Genomic DNA, 23,272 nt, shown 5'->3' with positions numbered 1-23,272 from the left:
GTCCGATCGCTACCAACTTATTTAAATGGGGAGTCATCTCATTTATCACCAGTAAAATATGGAGTGCCACAAGGATCTGTCTTGGTCCTCTGCTTTTTTTTAGTATACATGTTGCCCCTTGGTAATATTATTAGAAAACGAGATCAGATGAAACTTCTAAATTACCTAAGCTAACAGTGTGTTAAAAATCTGAAAGATTGGATGACCAATAATTTTCTATTAAATTTGGATAAGATGTTACTTATTGGACCAAAACAAAAAAAGACAGTACACAGATTTTACAATTTGCAACTAGACAGATCTACTGTTACTTCCTCTACAGTCTGGATGTTATATTAGACAGCAACTTGTCTTTTGAAAACCATATTTCCCATGTATACACACACACACACACACACACACACACACACACATAATATAATTGATTAACTGACATTGCAATAAATGAGCAAAAAAAACCAAAAAAAACATATGCACTAAAAATAGCTTTTAATGTTATTTATGAAAAAAAAAATCAATTCATTGATTCATTTTATAGGTTAGGTTTATATTTTCACAGGTTCTGTGAAATTCATCAATAAAAGGCCTGTTTCCACCTAAATACAATATAAACTGTTTGCTAGCAGGTTTTCTGCTGCCATTGAATTTGTTGTTTAAAATGAATGGTTTAAAAAAAAATAGCACCACCACCACCAATAATAACAATAATAATAATAATGCTGTAAATAATGAACTACAGTAATTAAACCAGAAACAACAGATAATCTTGTAAATATTTAAAATAAAAAATAAAAATAAAATAATTTTAAATGGAGAGATTGAGGCCATGAGGAGCGCTGAGATCTTACTTTGCCATCAAGCGGCGCACGTTGTGAGCGAAGAGTGCTGGGTTCTTCTTCTCCTCCTCCGAGGGCGTGTATATGGGCAGATACTGAGAGAAAGAGAAAAGCACACTGAAGACACGTCTGTGTGAATCAGCTCAAGTGAAGTCCAGCCACTTTGCACAGTCTGCCCATGCTGGACTGCAGCTCACGCTCAAGCATTTTTTCTTTAATAATTTAAATAAATATAATTGTTTTAATTAAATTGCACTCTTTGAAAAGTCTATTGAACTGAATTTATACAACTTTCTCTATATTTCTCTATATATAATTTTTTTTTCTGAAATTTTCTGGATTTATAATGTATTTAAAATATATTAGTGTAAAAAAAAAAAAAGTAGAAAAAAAATTCCTTGAAAAGCAAATCAAGGCATTAACAATTTAATGCATTTCTTAAAATATGATCAAATGAAAATGATTGCATACAAAATGCTGCTCAACACAGCTTTACTGTTACAAATAAAACATGCCAGAAAATTGTGATAATCCTTACAATACAAAATGTGAAGTGTGTTCATATAGTGAGACGCAGACAAGCATCACGTGTGTTTCAGTGTGTGTAGTAGAGCAAACACAAACACAAACCAAGCTAATACACACTCACACAGCAGTGCTTTAATATTCACACACATTCATCCATATCACCAGCTGATTAAGTGCACAGCCTGACTTTTGAGTCGCTCATCTAAAGTTAACCAAATTCCGTGACACTTCTCTTTACACAATACACTCCATTTTATGCCTAAATACTGCAGAATTCATAGGTCTCTATCCAAACTGATGTTAGGAATTAGGGTTAGAATTAGAATCAGAATTGATCAAATTCTATCGAGGCCCAACCTTTGCTAAACCCCTGCATGCACCTCACTGACCCTCACGACACCCAATCAAACAGACACACATCTCTCATACGCTGTGGTTCAGAAGATGACACAACACATGCCAGAGAACAGAGACTCACCTCGATCTCGAACTCATTGTGAAGCTGACACAGAGTCAACCACAGGATCTTAAACCTGCAAAAGAGCAGAGTTACACTGAGGTGTGCCGCTCTCCAGGTGAAGGTCCCTTCCTTTAATATATTCTGCTCCACCTGCACTTCTTACTGTATCTTCATCTAGCACTACAGCTATGAAAGAGCCCAGTGAAAAGCACTTACGCTCCGGGCCCCTGCCACGTCCACGTGATGGTGTCCTGTAACGAGAAGCACGACGTCAATCCATCAGCATCCACCACACACACACACAGATATCAATATCTACTGCACATCAGTGTGTTAAATGATGACAGCTTTCATTACTGGACTAATTATTAGTTATGATCTGCACGTCCTTTTAAAGAAACACACATTACTTTGTCCCGCAAGTGTCATAAGCCCAGTCTGAGCATATTAGATCAAGAACAATCTTTCAGTTTTGGGTGTAATAACTGAATAAAGTCAGATCTCTCACCAGTTTGTTTGGGTAGCGGATCACGACGGGCTGAACAGGAACCGCAGGAATGAACGCTCCTGAATCACACACACAAACATCAACACATTAAGTTGAACAGCACGCCAGCTGCTTCTGAACACAAACACACACACACACACACACACTCTCTTACACACTGGGGTTGTGCTGGTAGATGACAGATATCATGTATCAATGATAGTCAGAGATATCGCCTGTTGCTGATGCCTTTGACAATAACAAGACTATTATTATCATTATTATTATCCCTCAAAAATGGACTAGGCGCCTATCTTTAGCGAAGCAGCATGGACAGCCAATTCAGAAACATGCCGAGTCTGGTATAAACACAAGGCTGTGAACAGCTCCAGTGGCCGTGTTGGGGCTGAAACACACTGCGGACGTGTGCACTCAGTGTATTCATCACTTTCACTGATTATAACAGGAGTGTTTTTAAAGAGCATAAACTCGCACTACAATAAAGTCAGTGATGATGTTCTTTGACAATATAAATGTTCTTTGCTCGTTTTCTGTAGCTGCTGTTTGAATAACAGAAGAAATGTAAGCATTATAATTGGTAACTTACTATGTTTCTATTAAAGTGTTATAATGTTAAATACTAATTCAGTCATATTAAAAAATACATTAGGCTTCTTCAGCCTTACAGGGGTGTTGGTTCACTTTCCAGCAATGAAACCAGTTAAATAATTACATAAATTAGCATGATAATATCATTTATCGTTATCTCACAGAATGATGATATGAAAATTGAGCATATCACCCAACACTAGCTCACACACACACACACACACACACACACAAACACCTGGTTTGAATGTAATCAGGCAGGTTCTGTTGGTGCACGTCCCTTCTGGAAAGATCATTATCTGAAAACACAAGAGTTTCTGATCGGTTCACAATCATGAATCAATTCACCAAACCAACAGTGAGTCAAATCTGGAAATAAAATCCAGGAAAAACAAATCTGGAGTCACTATAAAGCCTCGCATGTGAGGAACGGATTTAAAGAAAACTACAAACTCACAAAGTCCCAATCATACACAGGGAAAACTATTTCAGTGATGGGAAATAAACTAAGAAATAAGTGTAACTGCAACTCTTCCATCTCATGATGCAGAGCTTCTTTTGTTTTTTTGGACAAAACATTAACACTAAAACTTTTACACCTGCACATCATCAACACATTGGTACAGTAAACCAGGAATTAATCTGATTTTCTTTTATTTTTTTTTTAAGATAAATGTTCCAAACATACATTTTAATTAAAATAAATATTATAACTGAATCTGATGAAATCTGGGATGTTTAGTGGTGTTAGTTTTTAGTTCAATAATGATATTCTCATTAATAACGCTGGAGTCTCTCTGTACCTGTGGCCACTCTCCTCCTGACTGAGCTCTTCTCTTGATCTCCTCCACCGTCTTCCTCCTGGAGTCCTGATCCGAGCGCGACACGAACACGGGCCGGATGTATTTGATGAGAGCTGAGACACAGACAGACACGTTTCAGAGACGCTGTGGCTATTCTTACTCTCCAGACCCTAATGAGCCGCCTGATCGCATCCAGGACAGAGCGACACAAAGATATCGAGCCAGTCTCTCAAACCTGTCTCACACAGAACGAGCATCATTTAGCATGAAGAATCATGTTTTAGACGTGTTCATGTGTAACTAATTAACAAAATCTTTTTTTTCCTCACAGCATCAGATAAAAACTGAAAATGTGTCAATGAATTATTGATCAATTGCATTTAATTGACCAGTAAAGACAATTAAAATGTAACAAAAGATTTATGTTTCAAATAAATGCAGTTCTGAACTTTCTATTCATCTTTGATCCCACACAGTTTCCACACAAACATTGATAATAATGAGGAATGTTTCTTGAGCAGTAAATCATCATATTATTCTGATTTCTGTAGATCATGTGACAGATCTTCCTCTTTCACTTCCCTACAGCTGCTGAGACTCGTCCTCGTCTGACGGAGAGAGACGGACGGAGATCTGGGGATTAGAGGCTGATCAGCGCACACACCAAAATTAGTACTAACCACCTTCATCTAATCAGCACAAAACCAGCCGTGAACTGATCTGCAAACCGTGCACGCATCGTGAAGCACAGGTCTAAAGCGTGGGCCAGACTCGCTGGTTTGTGGCATTTGTCACCTCAGTGACTGGAGTTCATGTGACCGCTGTCATGTCAGACTAATAAACCCTACAACTCTGTACAGAACAGCTGCTTGAGGAAAACTAACAAAGCTAGTAGTGTCTTCCTGAAAGTAAAGGGCTGTGTTGGAGGAGAAAGACACCTGTGTATCTGTCACTACGCTGATGCACCGCTGCGTTTCTGACACAATCCCCCAAACACTACTTATTTGATACTCTACAGCTCTGAAGTTCAGAATAACTAGCATTATTTGTGTTTTATTTATATAAAAACAAGGGGAAAAATGTTTTGCTGCTTGTAGAAACTGGGAAAAAGTACATGTATACAGCGGTGGCTGTAACAGAACACTAGTATTTTTATACCAGCTAAAATGGTTTGAAGTCAGTTATTTCTATCTTTCGCTGCCATGTGTCAGTAGGAGATATCGGTTTACATTCCCAAACATTGATTATAATAATGCTGTGAGGTGTGTGTGCTGCACACAGAGATGTGATCTGGAGTCACATGAAGAAACAGAACACACTGAGACAGACTCAATCCTGTGTCTCCAAGACACTTCTAGAAGCTCCTGAGAAACTCTGCCCTGAGGGCCACGAGGATGCTCACACCAAATGTTGATTTCATTTAGTTCAGAGAAGTTAATTGATAAAGAAAAATATATTCATTGCATTGTTTTTGACAATTCAATTAATTAGTAAATTAAGCATTTCATAAAGCAGCAGTGATGGTAGGAGGAGGATGGATGGAAGATCAGCAGCAGAAGAGAACAGAGGACTTACTGCCCCACACCGGGATGTCTTTACTCTCCGCTTTCATCACGATCGAAGCCATGGTCATGGTGACAGGAATGGCGTCGAAGTAGGACGAGTGCGGGCCGAGGGTGAGGATGGGTGCTTCGGCGGGCAGAGCCTGTCTGCCCTTAATGCTGATCCAGTGGAAACCTCCGGCGAACCACATGACCCGCATGATGGTCCTGAGCACCACGTCCACCAGCCTGCAGAAGAGCCAACACACCGCTCACACCTGACCCACAATACATCAGTGACCCCACAATACATCAGTGACCCCACCAGACACCGGTGACCCCACCAGACACCAGTGACCCCACCATACACCAGTGACCCCACCATACATCATCATGTTAAATAAAAACAATAAAACATTAAAAAATCGTAAACCCCTTGCAGTAATCATTAAGTGAACCAAGTTAATAAAAAGGAGCCATTTCTGATTCATTTAATGTCACTATAAAATAAGACTTTTATTATGCATTTTTTTATGATTATTGTTACATAAAATATAAAAAGAAATAAAGCTATGTAAAAAGTAACAAAAATCTAAAAATAAATAGATAATTTATTGGACTCAATTATAGTTATGTGTTTGAGAAGAACTGTCTCAGGTTACATATGTAACCATAGTTCCCTGAGTAGGGAACGAGACACTGCGTCCTCTAGGGGGCGCTTTGTGGAACACCTCATCGTGACCCGTGTCTGAAGCATACATTGAAAAAGCACCAACTTGTTGGCCGGCGACAGCCTCCAACGTCACTACCGGCGTGACTATAAATCAGCACCGGGAGAACACGTCATCATCTTCTTCGTCTGAAGCTTGCGTCCGAAGCATGGCAGGGAGCTAGAGGACGCAGTGTCTCATTCCCTACTCAGGGAACTATGGTTAAATATGTAACCTGAGACAGTTCCCTTTCGAGGGAACTTTGAACTGCATCCTCTAGGGGGCACTTTGGGGAACAGTATACCCACGCCGCCATGCTGAGGGGAGTGCAGGCCAGAATCATGGCGAGCACTAAGTACCAACTCTACCATTTCCATGGGAGTTACCCCTGGGACGTTTAGACGGCTGTCTGTGACAGTACCCCTTACGGCCAAAAGGCCTAAGCTGTGTCCCCCACCTTAATTGTTAGGACCTCTGCCCAGGGTAGAGCTGAAGGCTTGGAATCAGGAAAGATTCCTTTAAAGGTATACGGCTAAGAACCTAGCATTTTTACCAATTCTTGCCTGTCACACAGGGAATACCGCTAGCTTACGCATAAGCTTGCTGAAAGAGCTGTCTCAACAGTTCTCTAGTAGCAACACCCTGTTTAGATAGGTATCCGAGAATACATAGGTGGAGTGGCGCCCAAGATGAACGGTGCTTTTACCAACTCAACCAACTTTACCAGCGCAACCGCGCGAAGCCCTCACCATATAGGATTTTAGAAAGTACGCAGAATACTAGCGTGCAAACCTATCACAGTGTGGATTTCAGAAAGTGTGCTAAGACTTCACGTGCACAGTTACCATAGCATGGATTTTCAAATACTGTTCTGAGGAGAGGCTCTCGTGGCACTCTTATAGAGCAGCTCATAGATGGAATGGTACATCTCAAAACAGCATGATTGAGAGTCATCAAATCGATCTATGGAAACAATACTGGAGAGCTCTGGGGAAAAAAAACGGAGAACTCCGAGCTCAGAGTAACGCGCTCAAAGGCGACCCTTTTTTGGAAAAAGGGGAGCGCTGCTAAATTACCACAAGAATCACTCAAGTAGCCCATCATGTTGAGGGAAGTGATGCTTGAGGTGTATAAACAAATACACACTGGCTGAATGCAGCCCAAGGAACCAATGTCTAATCATCTCAAGAAAGGGAACGAAGTGGAGCGCGTAACCCTTATCGTACAAGATTTCAGAAAGTTTGCAGAGTGCGTGCAAACTTGCCACTTGTGGATTTTTAGAAAGTGCGCAAAAATGTTCACGTGAACACTGACCACCATGTGGTTTTGAGTAAGTACACAAAACTTAGCGTGTGTACTTAAAGGTTCCTAAGCATCGCAGAGGTGCTGAATCTCACGGGAAAGGCAAGCTCAATTTTACAAACCTCGGGCGAGGGGACCCTCACCTGAGGCCGCATATACAAGAAGACTTCTGTAACTGCCACCTCCACTTCCCACTAGATCCGACAGCACCCCTAAGCGGCCAGGAGACCCCTCGCGGTGACCTGGCCGGACATCCATGGAATTCCCTGCAGTGCTGTGCCAGGCCTGATGATCAAGGAGGCTCCCTCAGAAACCTGTGATCTCAGCCGCCTAATACCAGAACATGAAGCCGGATGGCTGGTGCTGGCGAGTGTTCAGTAAACACTGTAACTGAGCACTTCAAAGGAAACTCACAGAGTTTATTAGTAGACATGTAACCACCAGCAATTAAATACACATTAGTATATACAGAGAGGGTTACATTTACTCACCCACCCTCCTGCGCTGGAGCCCCGCTCAAGGGGCGCCTCCTTTTAGTCTGGACCATCAGTCAGGTGGTTGCTATGAACATAGAACCACAAAAACATTATAGGTCCAGCATAGGAGACTGTTATGCGAGAGGTTTCCACCTAACCTTGATCAGGTGGAGAGCTGGTGGTTACAGGGGAATTAGGAAGGGGAGGATAAAAGCAGTTAAAAATCCCCAAAGGGAACGAGTAGATACCTCTGTATCACTCCGATTTGGACGAAAAAGCTGCCTTGTCTAGATCATACCCCTTAGGTTCTGCTTACCTCCTCGTGACCCACGATTCCTCTAACCCCTGTCCACAGGTGGGGGAGGAGCGCGAGTTGCGACACTAGCCTTCTGTGACCGTCTTTGATCCTCAGATGGAGACAGGCCAGGACCCCTATGTTGTTTGGGCTCAGACCTGGACCTTCGTGGAATGAAGGATCTGAAAGCAACAGAGCAAGCCTTCGTCTCCCTGAACTTCTCAAATCGCCGTCTCAACGAAAATACCAAAAAGTTCAGAAGACGAAACCTGAGCATCGAGCAGAAAGCATTTTCTTTCCTCCCGATGTCTGCCATGTTCATCCACATCTTTCATTTCTTTTTAATCTCTGTATGGGGATCATGCACAAATGAAAGACTCACCTGAGCTGGAGGGCCATGGTCAAAAGGTAATTTTCACTCAATAACCTCCAACAGCTCTACATACGCAGGGCAGGAGAATTGAGAAGGCTCAGCCTCAGCTTCTTCACCATCCTCAAATATCTCCTGCTTTTCCTGGGTAAAAACCCAGCAGAGCACTAACCTCAGTATGAGAAAGTGTTAAAGATATAACATCATCCTTCCAAGGCTCTCTCTCTCGTCCGCCGCCCTTTTTCTTTACGATTTTGCGCAAAAGGGAAAGTCCCTCTTTAAAGCATTCAGACAGATCCACCTGTATTCTCACAAGCTCATTTTCTTTCCCGCCTCAGCGTGGACAGATCCTGAACCACGGAAAAAACGCTCACAGTGCACGCAGATTGCCTCCTCAAAGACATCGCGTGCGTGCTCTTCACCCAAACAAATGACGCAAAGATCACGTGTCAGGTGTCAAATAACGCTGACACGGATGCACACATCGTCTAAACGCTTGCTAGTTGTCACATTATAAACAGAGAAAGATCACCCTTACCGGTTCTTTCAGATGCACGCTTCAAACAAAACAGTCAGTGAGAATGAAGAAGATAATGACGTACTGATTTATAATCGCGCCGGTAGGGTGATGTCATGTTTTCAGACATGTTTTTATTCATTTTTAGAAAGCACAATATCTAACATTTTAACTTTAGTAAAAAAAAATAACTAAAAAAAAAAATCCATATTTGGATTTTCAATCACAAAAATGAAAACATATGCCATTTTGACCAGTTGTCATTTTCTGTATATATATATATATATATATATATATATATATATATATATATATATATATATATATATATATATATATATATATAAAAATTAATAATAAATGGCGGTTTAATAAAACATCAAATCTGAAAGAAAATGTTTGCAAATAGGCCTACAGCTAAACGCTGAAAAGAGAAAAATAAAAAAACAGAACTTCATGGGGCCCTATGATTCTGTTGTGTCTTCCTTGATTGAAAGACAGATGTGTTCTTTATGTAGCATGGTGTACATAGTGTTTCTTAAATGATTTCTATGAGACATTTGATGTAAACCACTATCTTTTGTTAAGTTATGATTATTTTTGTTAAATCCTGGGGTCTCATTTATATAACTTTCCGTACATTTCATCCTAAAATGTTATGTAGGCACGAAAGCTAGATTTTGCGTAGGTCCAAAAGTTTTCAGGTTATAAAACCATGCGCACGCCAGAACCTGCAGAAAAATCTCTTTATAAATCCCAGTCAACATGCAAATCTTACCCTTTTCTCTTCGTTATGTCCTTCAAATATAGTGATTTTTCATAATGTAGTAGAGATGACTTTACGCGACATTAACACTCTGTGCAGCTGTGGTTATACAGTAATCCAGCAGTGTCCGCCGTAATACAGTAAGTGTGCATCATCCATCATTGGTCTCGCTAAAATATTTCTCATAACATGTGATCTGTAGTTTAGTTTAAAGATTAATTATTGTGCACCTATAGCACTCCTTGCTTCAATAAAAATAACGTCACAGGAAAACTTTTATTGTTAAATTATACAATTATGCTGTTTGTAAAATTATGTAATTTCTCTTTCAATGCGAGTGGAATATTTAATGTAAATGTATCGACATGAAAACAGAGTTTCAAGTCGTTGTTTACTTCATTCATTTTCTCACCTCATGAAAAAGAGTTTGTACTCTTGGTTTATAATGTCCGTACAGTGCGTAAATATTAACGAAAAGAAATAAATGTGCGTAAAGAAATGCCCGTTTATTTTAATTCTAGGTTAGTATCTTTAAAACGAGTTAGCTCTGTTTGGTTATTTGTTTTGGCTTTTCCCCCTTCTGAAGCTTATATTGCTCTTTAACTACATCTGTTTGATAAATGTACTTTAAAAGACATTTTTCACTTTAAAGAGTGTTTTTGGTGTTTTGAAGCCTTGGGAGTGAGAGGGGACTCCAGGGAGTCTGTTTGCTATGAATGTTTTTTTTTTTTCTTAAATACTCTTTGAGTAGAGATTTGACCTCATTCTTAACAAATGGGTTTCTCTTATTGTGAGCTAATTGAGCTAATTGCATGTAAATGAATACAGCACCACACTTCACTCCATACACATAGACGCACAATAATCAGAAATGTTTATTGAGCAGAAAATAGGGCTGTTTATTGTTGAATTTTATCAATTCTTGTGGGATTACAAAATTTGAAAATGTTAAATTTAGGTTCCAATATAATAGTAGACTTTCTGGGGTAATAAAGCTGACATCCAAGAAGCTCAAATCAGGAAAATCAAGTGTCTGAGACATTAACCTTTTGTCTTCATGCACGTCCTGGCGATAGGGCAAGGTCCCAAGATAAAGGTGCCTGCTAAACTCAAGGCACAGCTGTGAAGGTATGGGTGATACTATCAGGCACCTCTGTATTTAAATGACACTGTTATGCTGACAAGATCAAAGATGAGAAAATGGCCAGTCTCAGGCTGATCCCTGTATTGCATTTGCATGCTTTGTTTAAATTGTCTCCACCTCTACTGTATGGATGCCTCCCACTTGAATGTATAAAAACTACAATGTCTTAAGGACAAGTTAGACTTTTGATGACTACAGCGCCACGCAGAGCGTTCTCAATAAAGAATCCTGCTGAAGATTACCCAAGAGTCTCCTGGTCTTCGTTTCTGAAAAACCCAAAGACTAACACATTTTAACAGCCTCTGTTCACCACCTTCTGTTGCGACGATGTGATGATAAATCTTTATTTGAACTAAATTACTTTCAAAAGTTGATTGACTCTATTTTGATCACTACTGTACACATCATAGTTTATATCCGAACTCTAATCTTTTATCCCAGCACTTCTATGATTATCTGAATGTCTGTAAAACATCCTGGCGGATCGATGTTTCAAACTCAATTTGATTTGAGATTTAGATTTTGCTTTTGAACCATAGTGTAATCCTAATATTTAAGAATACGTGTGTCCCTTTAACACGTTAAAATACAGACGTGAGAACATGAACGTGTTTGCTGACGCTGACTCGTTGGAAGTGTGCATTGAGTGTCAGAAACAGAAGCTGTTTGGCTGCGACTGCAACTTCCTGATTTACCAAATAGAGGATATGAAGTCAAATCCATCCCACCACAGACAAACTAGAAACTCTAGAGCGAGAAGAGTGAAGGAAATACACAAATCAGCATTGTAAATCTGACAGAATGAAAGAACGGCTGTTATTCTCAGCTCTTTACTTTCTCCAGAAGCACTGCGGCTCCACCGCCGTCTCGGAGCGGCCCACCGAAGCGATGAAGGCAAACGGCCAGGCCAGCAGCATCATGAACGCCGCTATGAAGAGCCGGATGGGGAAGAGCGTCACCGTCATCAAACCGATCTGCAGAGAACACACACCACACAAAAACATGTTAAATGAAGCATTTCTACAGATCAGAGAGACGAGCTTGCTGTTCAAAGCTGCCTAGGGTCAAACATCATTAAACTATCAAAACCTTCAGAGCTCAACACTTCCTTTCAGCAACACCTTGAGAAACACGACAGGAGTCTTGAGGTCATTCTCCAGCAGACCAGTGTTACCCAAACACTCATTCACAAGCGTGTCTCTGGCCTCCGCTTCATAGTGAGGGTGGAAAATCATCACTCAAACATAAATGACGACTGATGAAACCACTTCACTGACATCCAAGGTGGATGTTAGGGAAATAATTATAAAAAAATAGTATAAAATATTTAAAAATGAAATAGAAATGTGATGTGAATGGTTTCAGACACTTTAGATGATTTCTTCAAATGTTAAACAAAGCTTCCACATCCAAGAAATTCAAATCATGCATTAAAAAAAAAAAAAAAAAAAAAATCACTGTTGGTCCTGAGAATATTTAAGAATTCATTAGATGTTAAGGAACATGTAACTGGTGATTGTTTTCAAATGACTTGGATCATGCATTTCCCAAAAAAAAACTAAACAAACAATGCATAAGCATGTCAACAAAACATTGCTCTCAAAATATGCAGTCATTTATTAAATGTCAATCTATTAAATGTTGTTGGGATCAACAGTGTTGCTCTTTTTGTACTTTTGCATGACAGCTTCATCGGTCTGTCAGTCATATAACACCAATTTAATTTCTTTATTTGAATAATAGAATTGAAACTGATTGCTGTTTGCATTTTATGACTTTTTCAAATGTTAAAAGATATTCTCTAGACTAGAGTGCAAAGACAACCATCAGCCATTCAACCCTGAATCAACTGATCTGCAGAAGTTACTCATATGTTTTGTATTGACAAGGCATTTAGCAGACTGGATCATGTCCTGGCTGTTATATTAGTTTATTGAAGGCTGTCTGGAAGCAGGTTAGTGTGACACAGGACACATTCAGCAGATTACAACACAAACAAACACAAGCTTCGTGGAGCCCTGAACCCGTGATTATCAGACACAAGCGGCTCTTATCAGTGCTGCAGATACGGGATATCAGCAGTCAATATTTGCCTTGCTCTTATCAGCACTCCACTGCATCTGCACACTGATAGCTTTCAGAGTGACCAATTAACAGCACTGGAGGACGATCAGGATGCCTTCATGCTTTCCACTGAGCTGCTTTCATTGAGTTGATCACAGACCAACAGGCTGCCAAATCCCGTATCAGCGAGCAGAGGCGTGGGACGAGCGCGCTAAAAATACAGCTTCAGTGGAAATATCACTCAAACCAGCCGTTCACTCACTCACATCACTCTGAAGAGCACAAGACAAGAGCCCTGCGTGAATGGAGCAGCACCGCTCAAGCTCAATGGTGCAATACAACACAACTAACTTCTACATCCATGCAGCACTGGAACTTTAAAATGCTCAATAATCTGGAATGGAAAGAAACTGCATAAAGAAGAAGTGCTGCCATGTCCGTGTTACTTAACAGCTCAGTGTGTTCTCAGTTGTATGTGTCTGTCCTCAACAGACAAGATAAAAGAAGCGAAGAGGAGACGATTCCATGTCAAAGAGGTGGAGTCACAGAGCCACACCTTCCCATTACATCATCGTCACCGACCAATGGGAGTTTGAAGGTGTTTTACCAGCCAGAGTGAAAATCTGTTATGGCAAGCCGATTAAAATCCCTAAATTTAGTTAAATTTGGCTTCATTTTACAGCTCTACGATTTCTGTGATCATTTTACGTGATTAACCCCTTAACCCCTTAACTGTGTATCACTTGAAAATGTTTTCAAGTGATATATCATTTCTGATGATTTCTAAAATGTGACAGAGAAAAAGGCAGCAAAGTAGACTTTTTTTTTTTTTGACAAAGGCCAGAACTCCTGTTATGATGTCGATTTTGGGGTGCACTCTTGCCATAAACTAATCTATTACATTTCCTACATAATTTTTAACAAAAAAGATTGGTAAAATATCTATTTAGGAGTCTTAGACCTTTCAAACGATATAAAGTTTGTCAAGATTTTGTCAAGTAAACATAGGCGTCCCGTATATGGGAAGGGGTGACAGTAAAGGTGTTAATACAATTTGGGCTACATTCACACGAAGCCAGAGCTTTCCCTATCAGTGACTCCATAATAAAGAGTTGGTTATTATTATTATAAAGTCTCTTTCCGGCTCAGACTACATTGACTGAAACAGTTGATCGAGACTAATTCCAGAACAGATTCTATGGAATTTTGTGCATGCACGACTGAACGAATCATTCCCTGAGACGACTCATTCTTCCCAAGTCACACTGAAGATTTGTTCAAAATGAACAAGTCTCTTTTTGGGTGATCTGTCTCTTTGAAGACACACACCAGTCATTCAGAAAGACCGCTGTCTTTTTAACGTTGTCCTCAAGAAACCAGCATCTCCTTGAATGACTGCAAACCATCAGGCCTGAAGTGAAGACTCATTGTGCATCATCTGAAATAATCATGACTCATTTCCTCCACATCATTATGCACTGCTGTGAGCGATTCCTCGTGCTCGCCTCACCAGTGGACGCTCATCCATCAGAGGGTGTCAAACCGTCACGCATGGACAGAAGCAGACTTCCTCTCACTAGAAGAGTCAAAACCTGCACCCATCAACATCTGTCTGTGCTCAGGACATTTTCAACTGCACCGTAAGCCTGGAATTAACTAATTATTAACTAATCTAACAGTCATTCAAATGAGTTCTTGGATGATTTTGTGGATAAATATTTTTTTTATGTTCCAATAAGTACATAAGTTATGCTGTGTTCAAAGTAATTTTGTGTGCTCCAATACCAAAACTAAAATAGAGTAAATCCATGATTTCTATTAATTTCCTCAAAAGAAGAAAAATCTGAGTTATATTGATAACACTGATCAGAAACCAATGATATTTTCTGTTTCTCCATCAGCCTGTGTATCAGAACACTCAGTTAACACATTTTCTGTAATTCAGGACAAAGGGAATACAATACAAGATCGAAAAGTCTAGTGTTACTGTATAAATGTCCATCAATAAATAAATAAATATAAATAAATAAATATTACATATAATAGAAATATTACATACATACATACATACATACATACATACACATACACGATGAAAGTCGAGAAGTGAGAAGACATAATATCGGGGAGAGCGGGGCACAAAGTATTGTGGGCTTAGTTTTAAAGGTGCCATATGCAGAAATTGAGGTAAAAATATCCATAACATGACCTACACGCATCAAAAGAATGAGAAGAAATAAGGGCGATGATGTCATTAAAAAAATGTCAAGTTATAGTGCTGCAGAGATATCAACCTTAATTAGCATTAGCATTACTAGCCCCGGCCCGACAGGTGTTGTAATACCAGTTTCGGCCGTGGGAGGCGGTATGCGGGCAACATAACCACCAGCCAACCTGCAATACACTAATAACTCACAGGGCTTGTGGGCGTGTACTTGAACCTGATGTCAATCGTGTGGAAAGTACAGCCCACTACTTTCAGTTCAGGGAAAAGAGCGGAAGCCCTTGACAAAAGACCAACACCCGCTACAGGGAAACAACTGCGCTCGGAATCACAAATCAAATCCGATAAGAATACCAGAGTAAACATCGGCACTGCTTTTAATCGCTGGAGACAACTGATGGACCTGAAAGAAATGAGGTTCGACTCCGAACTTGCAAGTTAGATGCTGTTAGTATTTCGCTAGAAGTTTGTTTTATATGTTTGTGTATTTGTTTTCGGGAAGTTATAACATAGAAATGTATCGAAGGCTGTTCGATAAACGTGCTAATGTTAGCGATGGCTAATCGTAGCAGCGTTAGATAATTACCTAGCTATAACTTAACGTTACCCATTTTATTATATAGGGTTGTGCATGTCTTTACTCATGTACATCTCATCAGTAAAGACGCTCCTGTAATTAGGAGTATATCTCCAGCACGTGTGTTCAGATCAGGATCGCCAGGTTTTCACAACAAATCCTGCCCAGTTGCTTCTCAAAACTAGCCCAATCTCGCTTCCAGAAGGTTCCCCGATAAAACATTGCTTCCCGGGGTTAAAATATAGTTTTTTTAGCAGGGTTGCCTTGGTATAATTCGCATTTTAGGGGCTAAAGATCACATTATTTGTATTGGGGTCGCTGTGACCAGCGCACATGAAAAACAACCACCACAGACTTGGCAACACTGGTTGTGCACATCACTCAAGTTATGCACATCAACCATAACTCCTTCAAAAACAGTCAGAAGCCATGGAGTTATGATTGATGATCAGCTGACTTTCTCAGACCACACTGCTAAAACTGTCTGATCCTGCAGATTTACTTTATTCAACATCAAGAAGATCAAGTCCTTTCTTTTGGAACATGCTGCACAACTCCTTGTTCAAGCTCTTGTTCTGTCCAGGCTGGACTATTGAAATGCTCTCTCTGCAGGTCTTCCTGCCAGTTCTATCAAACCTTTACAATTAATCCATTGATGTTTGCCTACAAAACTACCACTGGCTCTGCACCCATTTACCTAAATTCGTTACTTCAGACTTATGTGCCTCTAGAAGCTTGCGTTCTGCAAGTGAACATCGCTTGATTGTTCATCCCAAAGAATCACAAAGTCACTTTTACAGACTTTTAAATTAAATGTTCCCTCCTGGTGGAATGAACTCCCCAACTCAATCAGAGCAGCTGAGTCCTTAGCCATCTTAAAACACATCTCTTCCATCTTTATTTGACCATCTAACTTTAACACTCACTATTCTAATTCTATTCTTAAAAAATCTAACTACCTTTCTAATCTTTTTGTATTCTATTTTCTTATTTATTATGCAATTGTGTGTGTAAAGATCTCTAACACTAGCTTGCTCTATTCTTTGTTTTATTCTATCTGTTTTCGTTTTATTTATTATATTATTTAAAATCCCATGCTACGTGTACTGTGTTAACCTAACTGAGACTCGTTATAGCACTTATATATCATTGCTCTTTTTGTTGTTTTTAGTGCTTCCCGTCTTCATCTGTAAATCACTTTGGATAAAAGCGTCTGCTAAATGAATAATTGTAAATGCCCTGCCTCCATTACATTTCTCTGTCACATCATTATAAGTGTTTGATCACCACCATTTGAGTGATCATTGCAAAAGATCCTGTTCTCTGTTCCAGTTTCGAAACAAAAACACAATTATTATAAAATGCCTTGCACTATATTCGTGTCGGTATATATGCCATCTCATTCTCTGCCAGCAGGAGGCGCTTGTAGAGCGCAAGGAGAGGTTTCTCTGGTAACGGCTGTAATCAAATGAGCACTGCAATCAAAAATAATCAGATAAAACACTGCTCAGCCATTACAGGCAAGATTAAATAAAAATGACATCCATCATTTTCTGAATTTTTTGATTTGTGCAGTGCTCATCTTTATTCAACGAAGTCAAAGGTATATATATATATATATATGGGGTTGGGAGTGCCGCCACAAATAGATTGTAAGGCTGTGGGAAACACTGATGTACAGGACCAGTTAAATGTTTGGACATACAAATAGATACATACAAATGGGAAAATATCTAAACTTCTGACTGGTACCATACTACAATATACACAAAGAATATCGGCCGATATATCGATATCAGTATTTTTTTACTCTAACATGAGCAACATCTCCAGAACTGCTCTGAGTCACTTCATGAGCATCTGAGTAAAACTAGTGTCATATCATAAACACACAAAAGTGTACGGTTATTCACAGCAACCCATCAAAATAAAAGTTCTGTTTAACTTGAAGACATTGTGCCAGAAATATATAACTATTATTCAGTAGACTTTACATAGTACTACTACAACTACTTTTTCTGCATTAATTAGGTAAACCGGAACCGGAAACACTTCCCATAACACCCTATGTACTTGCTACATCATTAGAAGAATGGCATCTACGCTAATATTAGTCTGTTTCTCTCTTGTTCCGAGGTCACCGTGGCCACCAGATCCAGTCTGTGTCCAGATCAGAGGGTCACTGCAGTCACCCGGATCCAGTACGTATCCAGACCAGATGGTGGATCAGCACCTAGAAAGGACCTCTACATCCCTGAAAGACAGCGGAGACCAGGACAACTAGAGCCCAGATACAGATCCCCTGTAAAGACCTTGTCTCAGAGGAGCACCAGGACAAGACCACAGGAAACAGATGATTCTTCTGCACAATCTGACTTTGCTGCAGCCTGGAATTGAACTACTGGTTTCGTCTGGTCAGAGGAGAACTGACCCCAACTGAGCCTGGTTTCTCCCAAGGTTTTTTTCTCCATTCTGTCACCGATGGAGTTTCGGTTCCTTGCCGCTGTCGCCTCTGGCTTGCTTAGTTGGGGTCACTTCATCTACAGCGATATCATTGACTTGATTAAATAAATGCACAGACACTATTTAACTGAACAGAGATGACATCACTGAATTCAATGATGAACTGCCTTTAACTATCATTTTGCATTATTGAGACACTGTTTTCCTAATCAATGTTGTTCAGTGCTTTGACGCAATGTATTTTGTTTAAAGCACTATATAAATAAAGATGACTTGACTTTTTTTTTTTTTAAAGAATATGGCCTAATCACACAGAATTTCCTTGCTTAAATTTTAACCGTGAATCCCTTTTGATGGCCTTTTTTTTAATTTTCAATAATTAAAAGATAAATGAAATTAATATTTTATGCCTTCATTTCATAACCAGAAAAATCAGGCATTTTCAGAGAGAAACCTTGTATCTCCATAGTGAATAGTTTATTAGTTTTTTTCAACACTGTTGATGATGTGAAGTAATAGTTTCACCCTAGTCTGTGGGTTTCACAAATACTTCACCAATGAAAACTGTGACTGGAGTGTCAGCAAAAGAAGTACTGCACGCTGTTTGGAGAGGTACAGGGTAAATAAAGAACCGGTTCTTTGACCAACTGCTGCAGTTTGTTTACTCAAGAAACACTCGCTCTATGAAGGCTAATGTTTTATGTATTTGAGGAGCAGAGAAGAATGCCTTATTTGTCATCTATTCATAGCCAATACGGTCTTAAACAGGACTTCATCTGTTATAACAGAATATTTTGTTCAAATGTGTTTGATAAGAGGAAAAACTGAACGCAGACAGGGAGTAATGTGCTCAATGAACTCAAGCACTTCTCAATAAACATATAAACAGCTGGTCTTTTGGGAACTGAATTAATTCTATTATCAGAGGTTGAGCAGAAGACCCAGCAGCTCTCAAACCTATTCAACACATTTGAAGAAATGCCTCCTCCTTTTAAAACTTCAAGTCATGCAAAGCAGGTTTAAGTGTCCTGGTCACTCTGAGCTGCAGTCTTCCTGTCCTTTGGATCAAGGAGATCTCACAGTTTCTTATTATTGAGCGTTTACATTCACTGCTCGATCTTGCCGTGAAGAGGGGAAAGTGATCTGCTGGAAACGACGGGACGGCCGCAAGCAGAGCCATCTGGAGTTCATCTGGGGTCTCTGTGACCACAGCCTCGGTTCACAAGCAGAAAACATCGAGAGTTTCACTCGGAGCTGCATCTAGAAACGTTCCACAAGCAGACAGTCTGAATCATCTCACTGACTGAAGGACTGAGCGTTAGAGGCACGACGAGGAAGCTAGGAGATCATCATTAAAACACAGCCACAAGCACAGGAAACAGTCAGCGTGGAACTATGTGACAGAAACTTCATTCTCACACGGCTGAAAACACAACCGTTAGACTCAAACCCACTGCGACGTGCAAGAGTCAAAAACAGCTCTGCTCAAACTGGCTCTTACTGTACATCAGCACTTACAACAATATTATCTGAGTAGCTGAACACGTGTTGAGTAGGGCTGTGTGATTTTCATGCGCATCTTGTTAGTAAAGGCGCTCCGTGATTAGAAGTACATCTCCAGCACCTGCGTTTAGATCAGGGTTGCCAGGTTTTCAAAACAAATCCTGCCCACTTGCTTCTCAAAACTACTTCAAAACTAGCCCAATTGCATTTACAGGAGGTCCCCCGAAGAAAAATTGCGTCCCGGGTTTAAAATACATTTTTTTGCCGGGTTCCCTTGGTAAAATTAGCATTTTTTGGGCTAGACATCATGTTATTGGGGTCTCTTCAACACGCGGACATGAAAAACAACCGCAGACTTGGCAACACTGATTCAGGTGGAGCGGCATTTACTACACAGAGCCGTAGTCCACCGACAAGCTACACAAAATCGCTTTAAAAATCGGCAATGAACCGCCTCCGATTTTGAAATTGATTTTGTGTGGATTTTCTGTCAACTACGGCTCTATGTAGTAAAGGACAAACAGTGTTGCCAAGTCTGCGGTTGTTTTCCCATCCGCGGGTCGAAGCGACCCCAATACCAATAGCGTGATGTCTAGCCCCTAAAAGGCTTATTTTACCAAGGCAGCCCCCGCCAAAAAATTTGATTTTATCGCCCGGAACGAAACGCGATTGGGCTGGTTGTGAGAAGTAATTGGGCAGGTTTTGTTTTGAAAACCTGGCAACCCTGATCTGAACGCACGTGCTGGAGATATACTACTAATCACAGGAGTGCCTTTACTGACGAGATGCACATGAAAATCACATTTTTTTTACACAGCCCTAGTGTTGAGTGTGAAGAAAGTGTCTTTCTGCTCACGCTCCTCTCCACACGCACTGTTAAAGGAAATCTGCCATCAAGCCTTTCGAACCCAGAAAGACTGACTCACATTTATTCCTTCAGCAAAATCATTTTCCAAAGTAACAAATGAGAGACGTCACAAGCAATCGGTTCATTTCAGTCCGAGAGACTGGCAGCGGCGAACAGTTTCAGATGCTACAGTCCGATTTAAACTAGTTCACTAAAAAGTGTGCAAGATCCAGGGAGATACGTTTGAACTCGCCACAGACAAACACAAAGAGTACTTTCTTAAAGAACTTTACATGTGTTTTAAACCGCATTTTAAAAAGATGTTCTTTATCTTGGACACTTTTACCACTGACTCATAATTGTCTGTAAATAAGTTACATTGTAGTCACACAAAGCTATCCTACAACTACTTTATTGCACTTTTTATATATTCTGGAGTTTGACTTTATTTTAGAATGATCTAGCCCTTTAAAACAAGACAACAGCAGATGACCGAACCTCTGGGGAAACTGAATGAGCACTAAAACTGATGATAGATAGATGTCATAAAGACTAGGACACAGAACACATTTGCTTCCGCAGTAAAAATCTAATGCACTTATGCCATGTGTAGTTAAGTTAAATATTATATCATAATAAATCCTCAAAGAGCTGATTTACATTCCCATAATAATCTAATGCAAAGCTGAGTAAGCAGAAGGAAAGCCCATAATTAGACAAAACTGCTGTGATTGTGCTACTAATGAGTCACGCAAACAGCCTCTGAGAAACGATGGGACTGCATATACTAACACAATCACAACAGAGTATCATGAATCATAAATCATATCACCCAGTGCAGAAATACTGCCTTCCAAACATATAATGGTCTAAAAACATGTGACTCTGTGGATCTAGAAGGATGTGACCGCACAGGAGCCGTCTGTGAATGAATGACAGGGTCAAGATTTCAAATACATGTGTCTGAGAGGCTGTTATACACAGTGACAGATCATATAAAATAAAAAAAAAAGACTAGGGAACCAGAGATGAGAACTGGACTGCTCACTGTGAGAGCAGAATAAAGTCTTGATGAGAATAAAAGTGCTCCTGACACAGAAGGTCTTTTAATATCAGTGTCACATTAAAAACATCAGGTGTTAAAACTTACTGAAAGAAAAACAGAGCAACAGACAGCCATCTTCAGCGGCTCGTTACCTGAGGCTTCACGATCTGTCTGTTAATCAGAGAGCTGAAGACTTAAAGGATTTCAGAAGCAAAGCCTTCAACATTGTGATGCTAAAGGATCCCGGAGAGGTCACTTCAGTTCATGGTAACTGCTCGGCAGTCCTTGAAAAGAAGACTGGTCACACACCTTCACATGTGCACAGTACCATGAGCATCAGCACACGCTTATGCAATAACACACCAATAACTGGCCTTTTCTTTATTGATGGCTGTAATCAACATCTTCACTACAGCTAGTGTCATGTCTGAACTCTAGCGGTTTGACCACACTTCAGGGAGTTTTATGATTATTTTAGGAGATGTTACATCCAAGAGTCTGAAAACACACTGAAAACCTGGAATTTTAAGAAAACATATCCTATTTAAGTCTCTGCATTATTAAGTGGCCGCTAATCAATAAATACGTGAATGGGTCAGATTTATTTCCTCCCAGCGAAGCTCAAGACACTCTGCATCATCTCAGATCTGCAGGATCTCAGGCTCAACATCCCACAGTCAGCTTTCACTCAAATTGTTCTGCTGGATATGAATAGCCTATGTAGTAGACAACATTAAATATTAATAAAATAATAAGTATCTGAAGTAGTGTTTACAGAATTATTTGTCAAACAGCTGAAATCTGCCTTCATCCACTGCTCCATCAGACAAACAGAACCAACGATAGATAGATAGATAGATAGATAGATAGATAGATAGATAGATAGATAGATAGCTGTGGCACATGTTTGAGACGCATCTGCTGGTTCAGACAAAGGCCGCTGTGAGGCTCGCATGTGCTGCAGAGCTCCACACGGCGGATCCTCGATCCTGATTGGCTCTGCTGCCGAGCGCAACATGTAGCACAGGAAGGAAACTCCGCTTCCAGAGCAGAAGGCCAGAGAGGAGAGCACTGCTACAGCGCGCTCATCCACACCAACACACACACAGAGACACACACCGGCACCCGTCGCACCTACCTGCAGCTTCTGCGCCACCGTGAACCGCAGCTCGTGCACGAACGGGTTTCTGAACGGAGGCGGCAGCTCGCGCTTCTCCTCTCCATCCGCGCGCGTCTCGATCAGCCTCATCCTCGACGAACCCCAATCAATTACCGTCACCGATGCGCCGCTGTCTGCGTGCGTCAGCCTCGAGCGCGTTATTATCTAGCGGTCCCGGAGCTCGAGGAGGGCTGCGGGATTAGGAGGAGCATGTATTTGACGATAGCGCAGCAGCAGCAGTCGCTCAGTCCCGCTGGATGTCATGGAGGGGCAGAATCAATCCTGCCGCGGTGCGCACGCGCGGGCCGCTCCTCCTCCGCTCACGCCACAAGATGATGCTCCGCTGTGACTGCGCATGCGCGGATCCTCCATCCGCTCCGAAGAGCGGCAAAGGTTGAGAGCCTCAAGGATCCTCTCATGGGAAATTATGTTTGGTTTGATTTTTAAATTCGGACGATTCCTTATCTTGTAATAGCAAGTGGCTGTGATTGTACTCTCCTGACCATCGATGAGAAACACAGAGCAGAGTAAACATTGGACATGAAA

The 23,272-nt window shown here is 40.5% G+C and overlaps 1 protein-coding gene across 1 annotated transcript in view; it reads right to left on the bottom strand.

Moving 5' to 3' along the window:
• Window positions 1-23,035, bottom strand: part of LOC127975441 (lysophosphatidylcholine acyltransferase 1) — a 40,451-nt gene extending 17,416 nt beyond the window's left edge. The window contains exons 1-9 of the mRNA XM_052579498.1: window positions 22,706-23,035; window positions 11,679-11,818; window positions 5,299-5,513; window positions 3,724-3,836; window positions 3,159-3,219; window positions 2,333-2,391; window positions 2,041-2,075; window positions 1,843-1,897; window positions 849-931 (exon numbers count right to left, since the gene is read on the bottom strand). Of these exons, the coding sequence (XP_052435458.1) occupies window positions 849-931; window positions 1,843-1,897; window positions 2,041-2,075; window positions 2,333-2,391; window positions 3,159-3,219; window positions 3,724-3,836; window positions 5,299-5,513; window positions 11,679-11,818; window positions 22,706-22,816 (872 nt within the window). The 5' untranslated portion in view covers window positions 22,817-23,035. The remainder of the gene's footprint in view (window positions 1-848; window positions 932-1,842; window positions 1,898-2,040; window positions 2,076-2,332; window positions 2,392-3,158; window positions 3,220-3,723; window positions 3,837-5,298; window positions 5,514-11,678; window positions 11,819-22,705) is intronic.
• Window positions 23,036-23,272: the final 237 nt, after the last annotated feature.

This window comes from Carassius gibelio, chromosome B16 (genome assembly GCF_023724105.1).
Source record: "Carassius gibelio isolate Cgi1373 ecotype wild population from Czech Republic chromosome B16, carGib1.2-hapl.c, whole genome shotgun sequence".
NCBI lineage: Eukaryota > Metazoa > Chordata > Actinopteri > Cypriniformes > Cyprinidae > Carassius > Carassius gibelio.
Note: the sequence above shows the minus strand (reverse complement) of the source record. Positions and strands in the feature narration are given on the sequence as shown.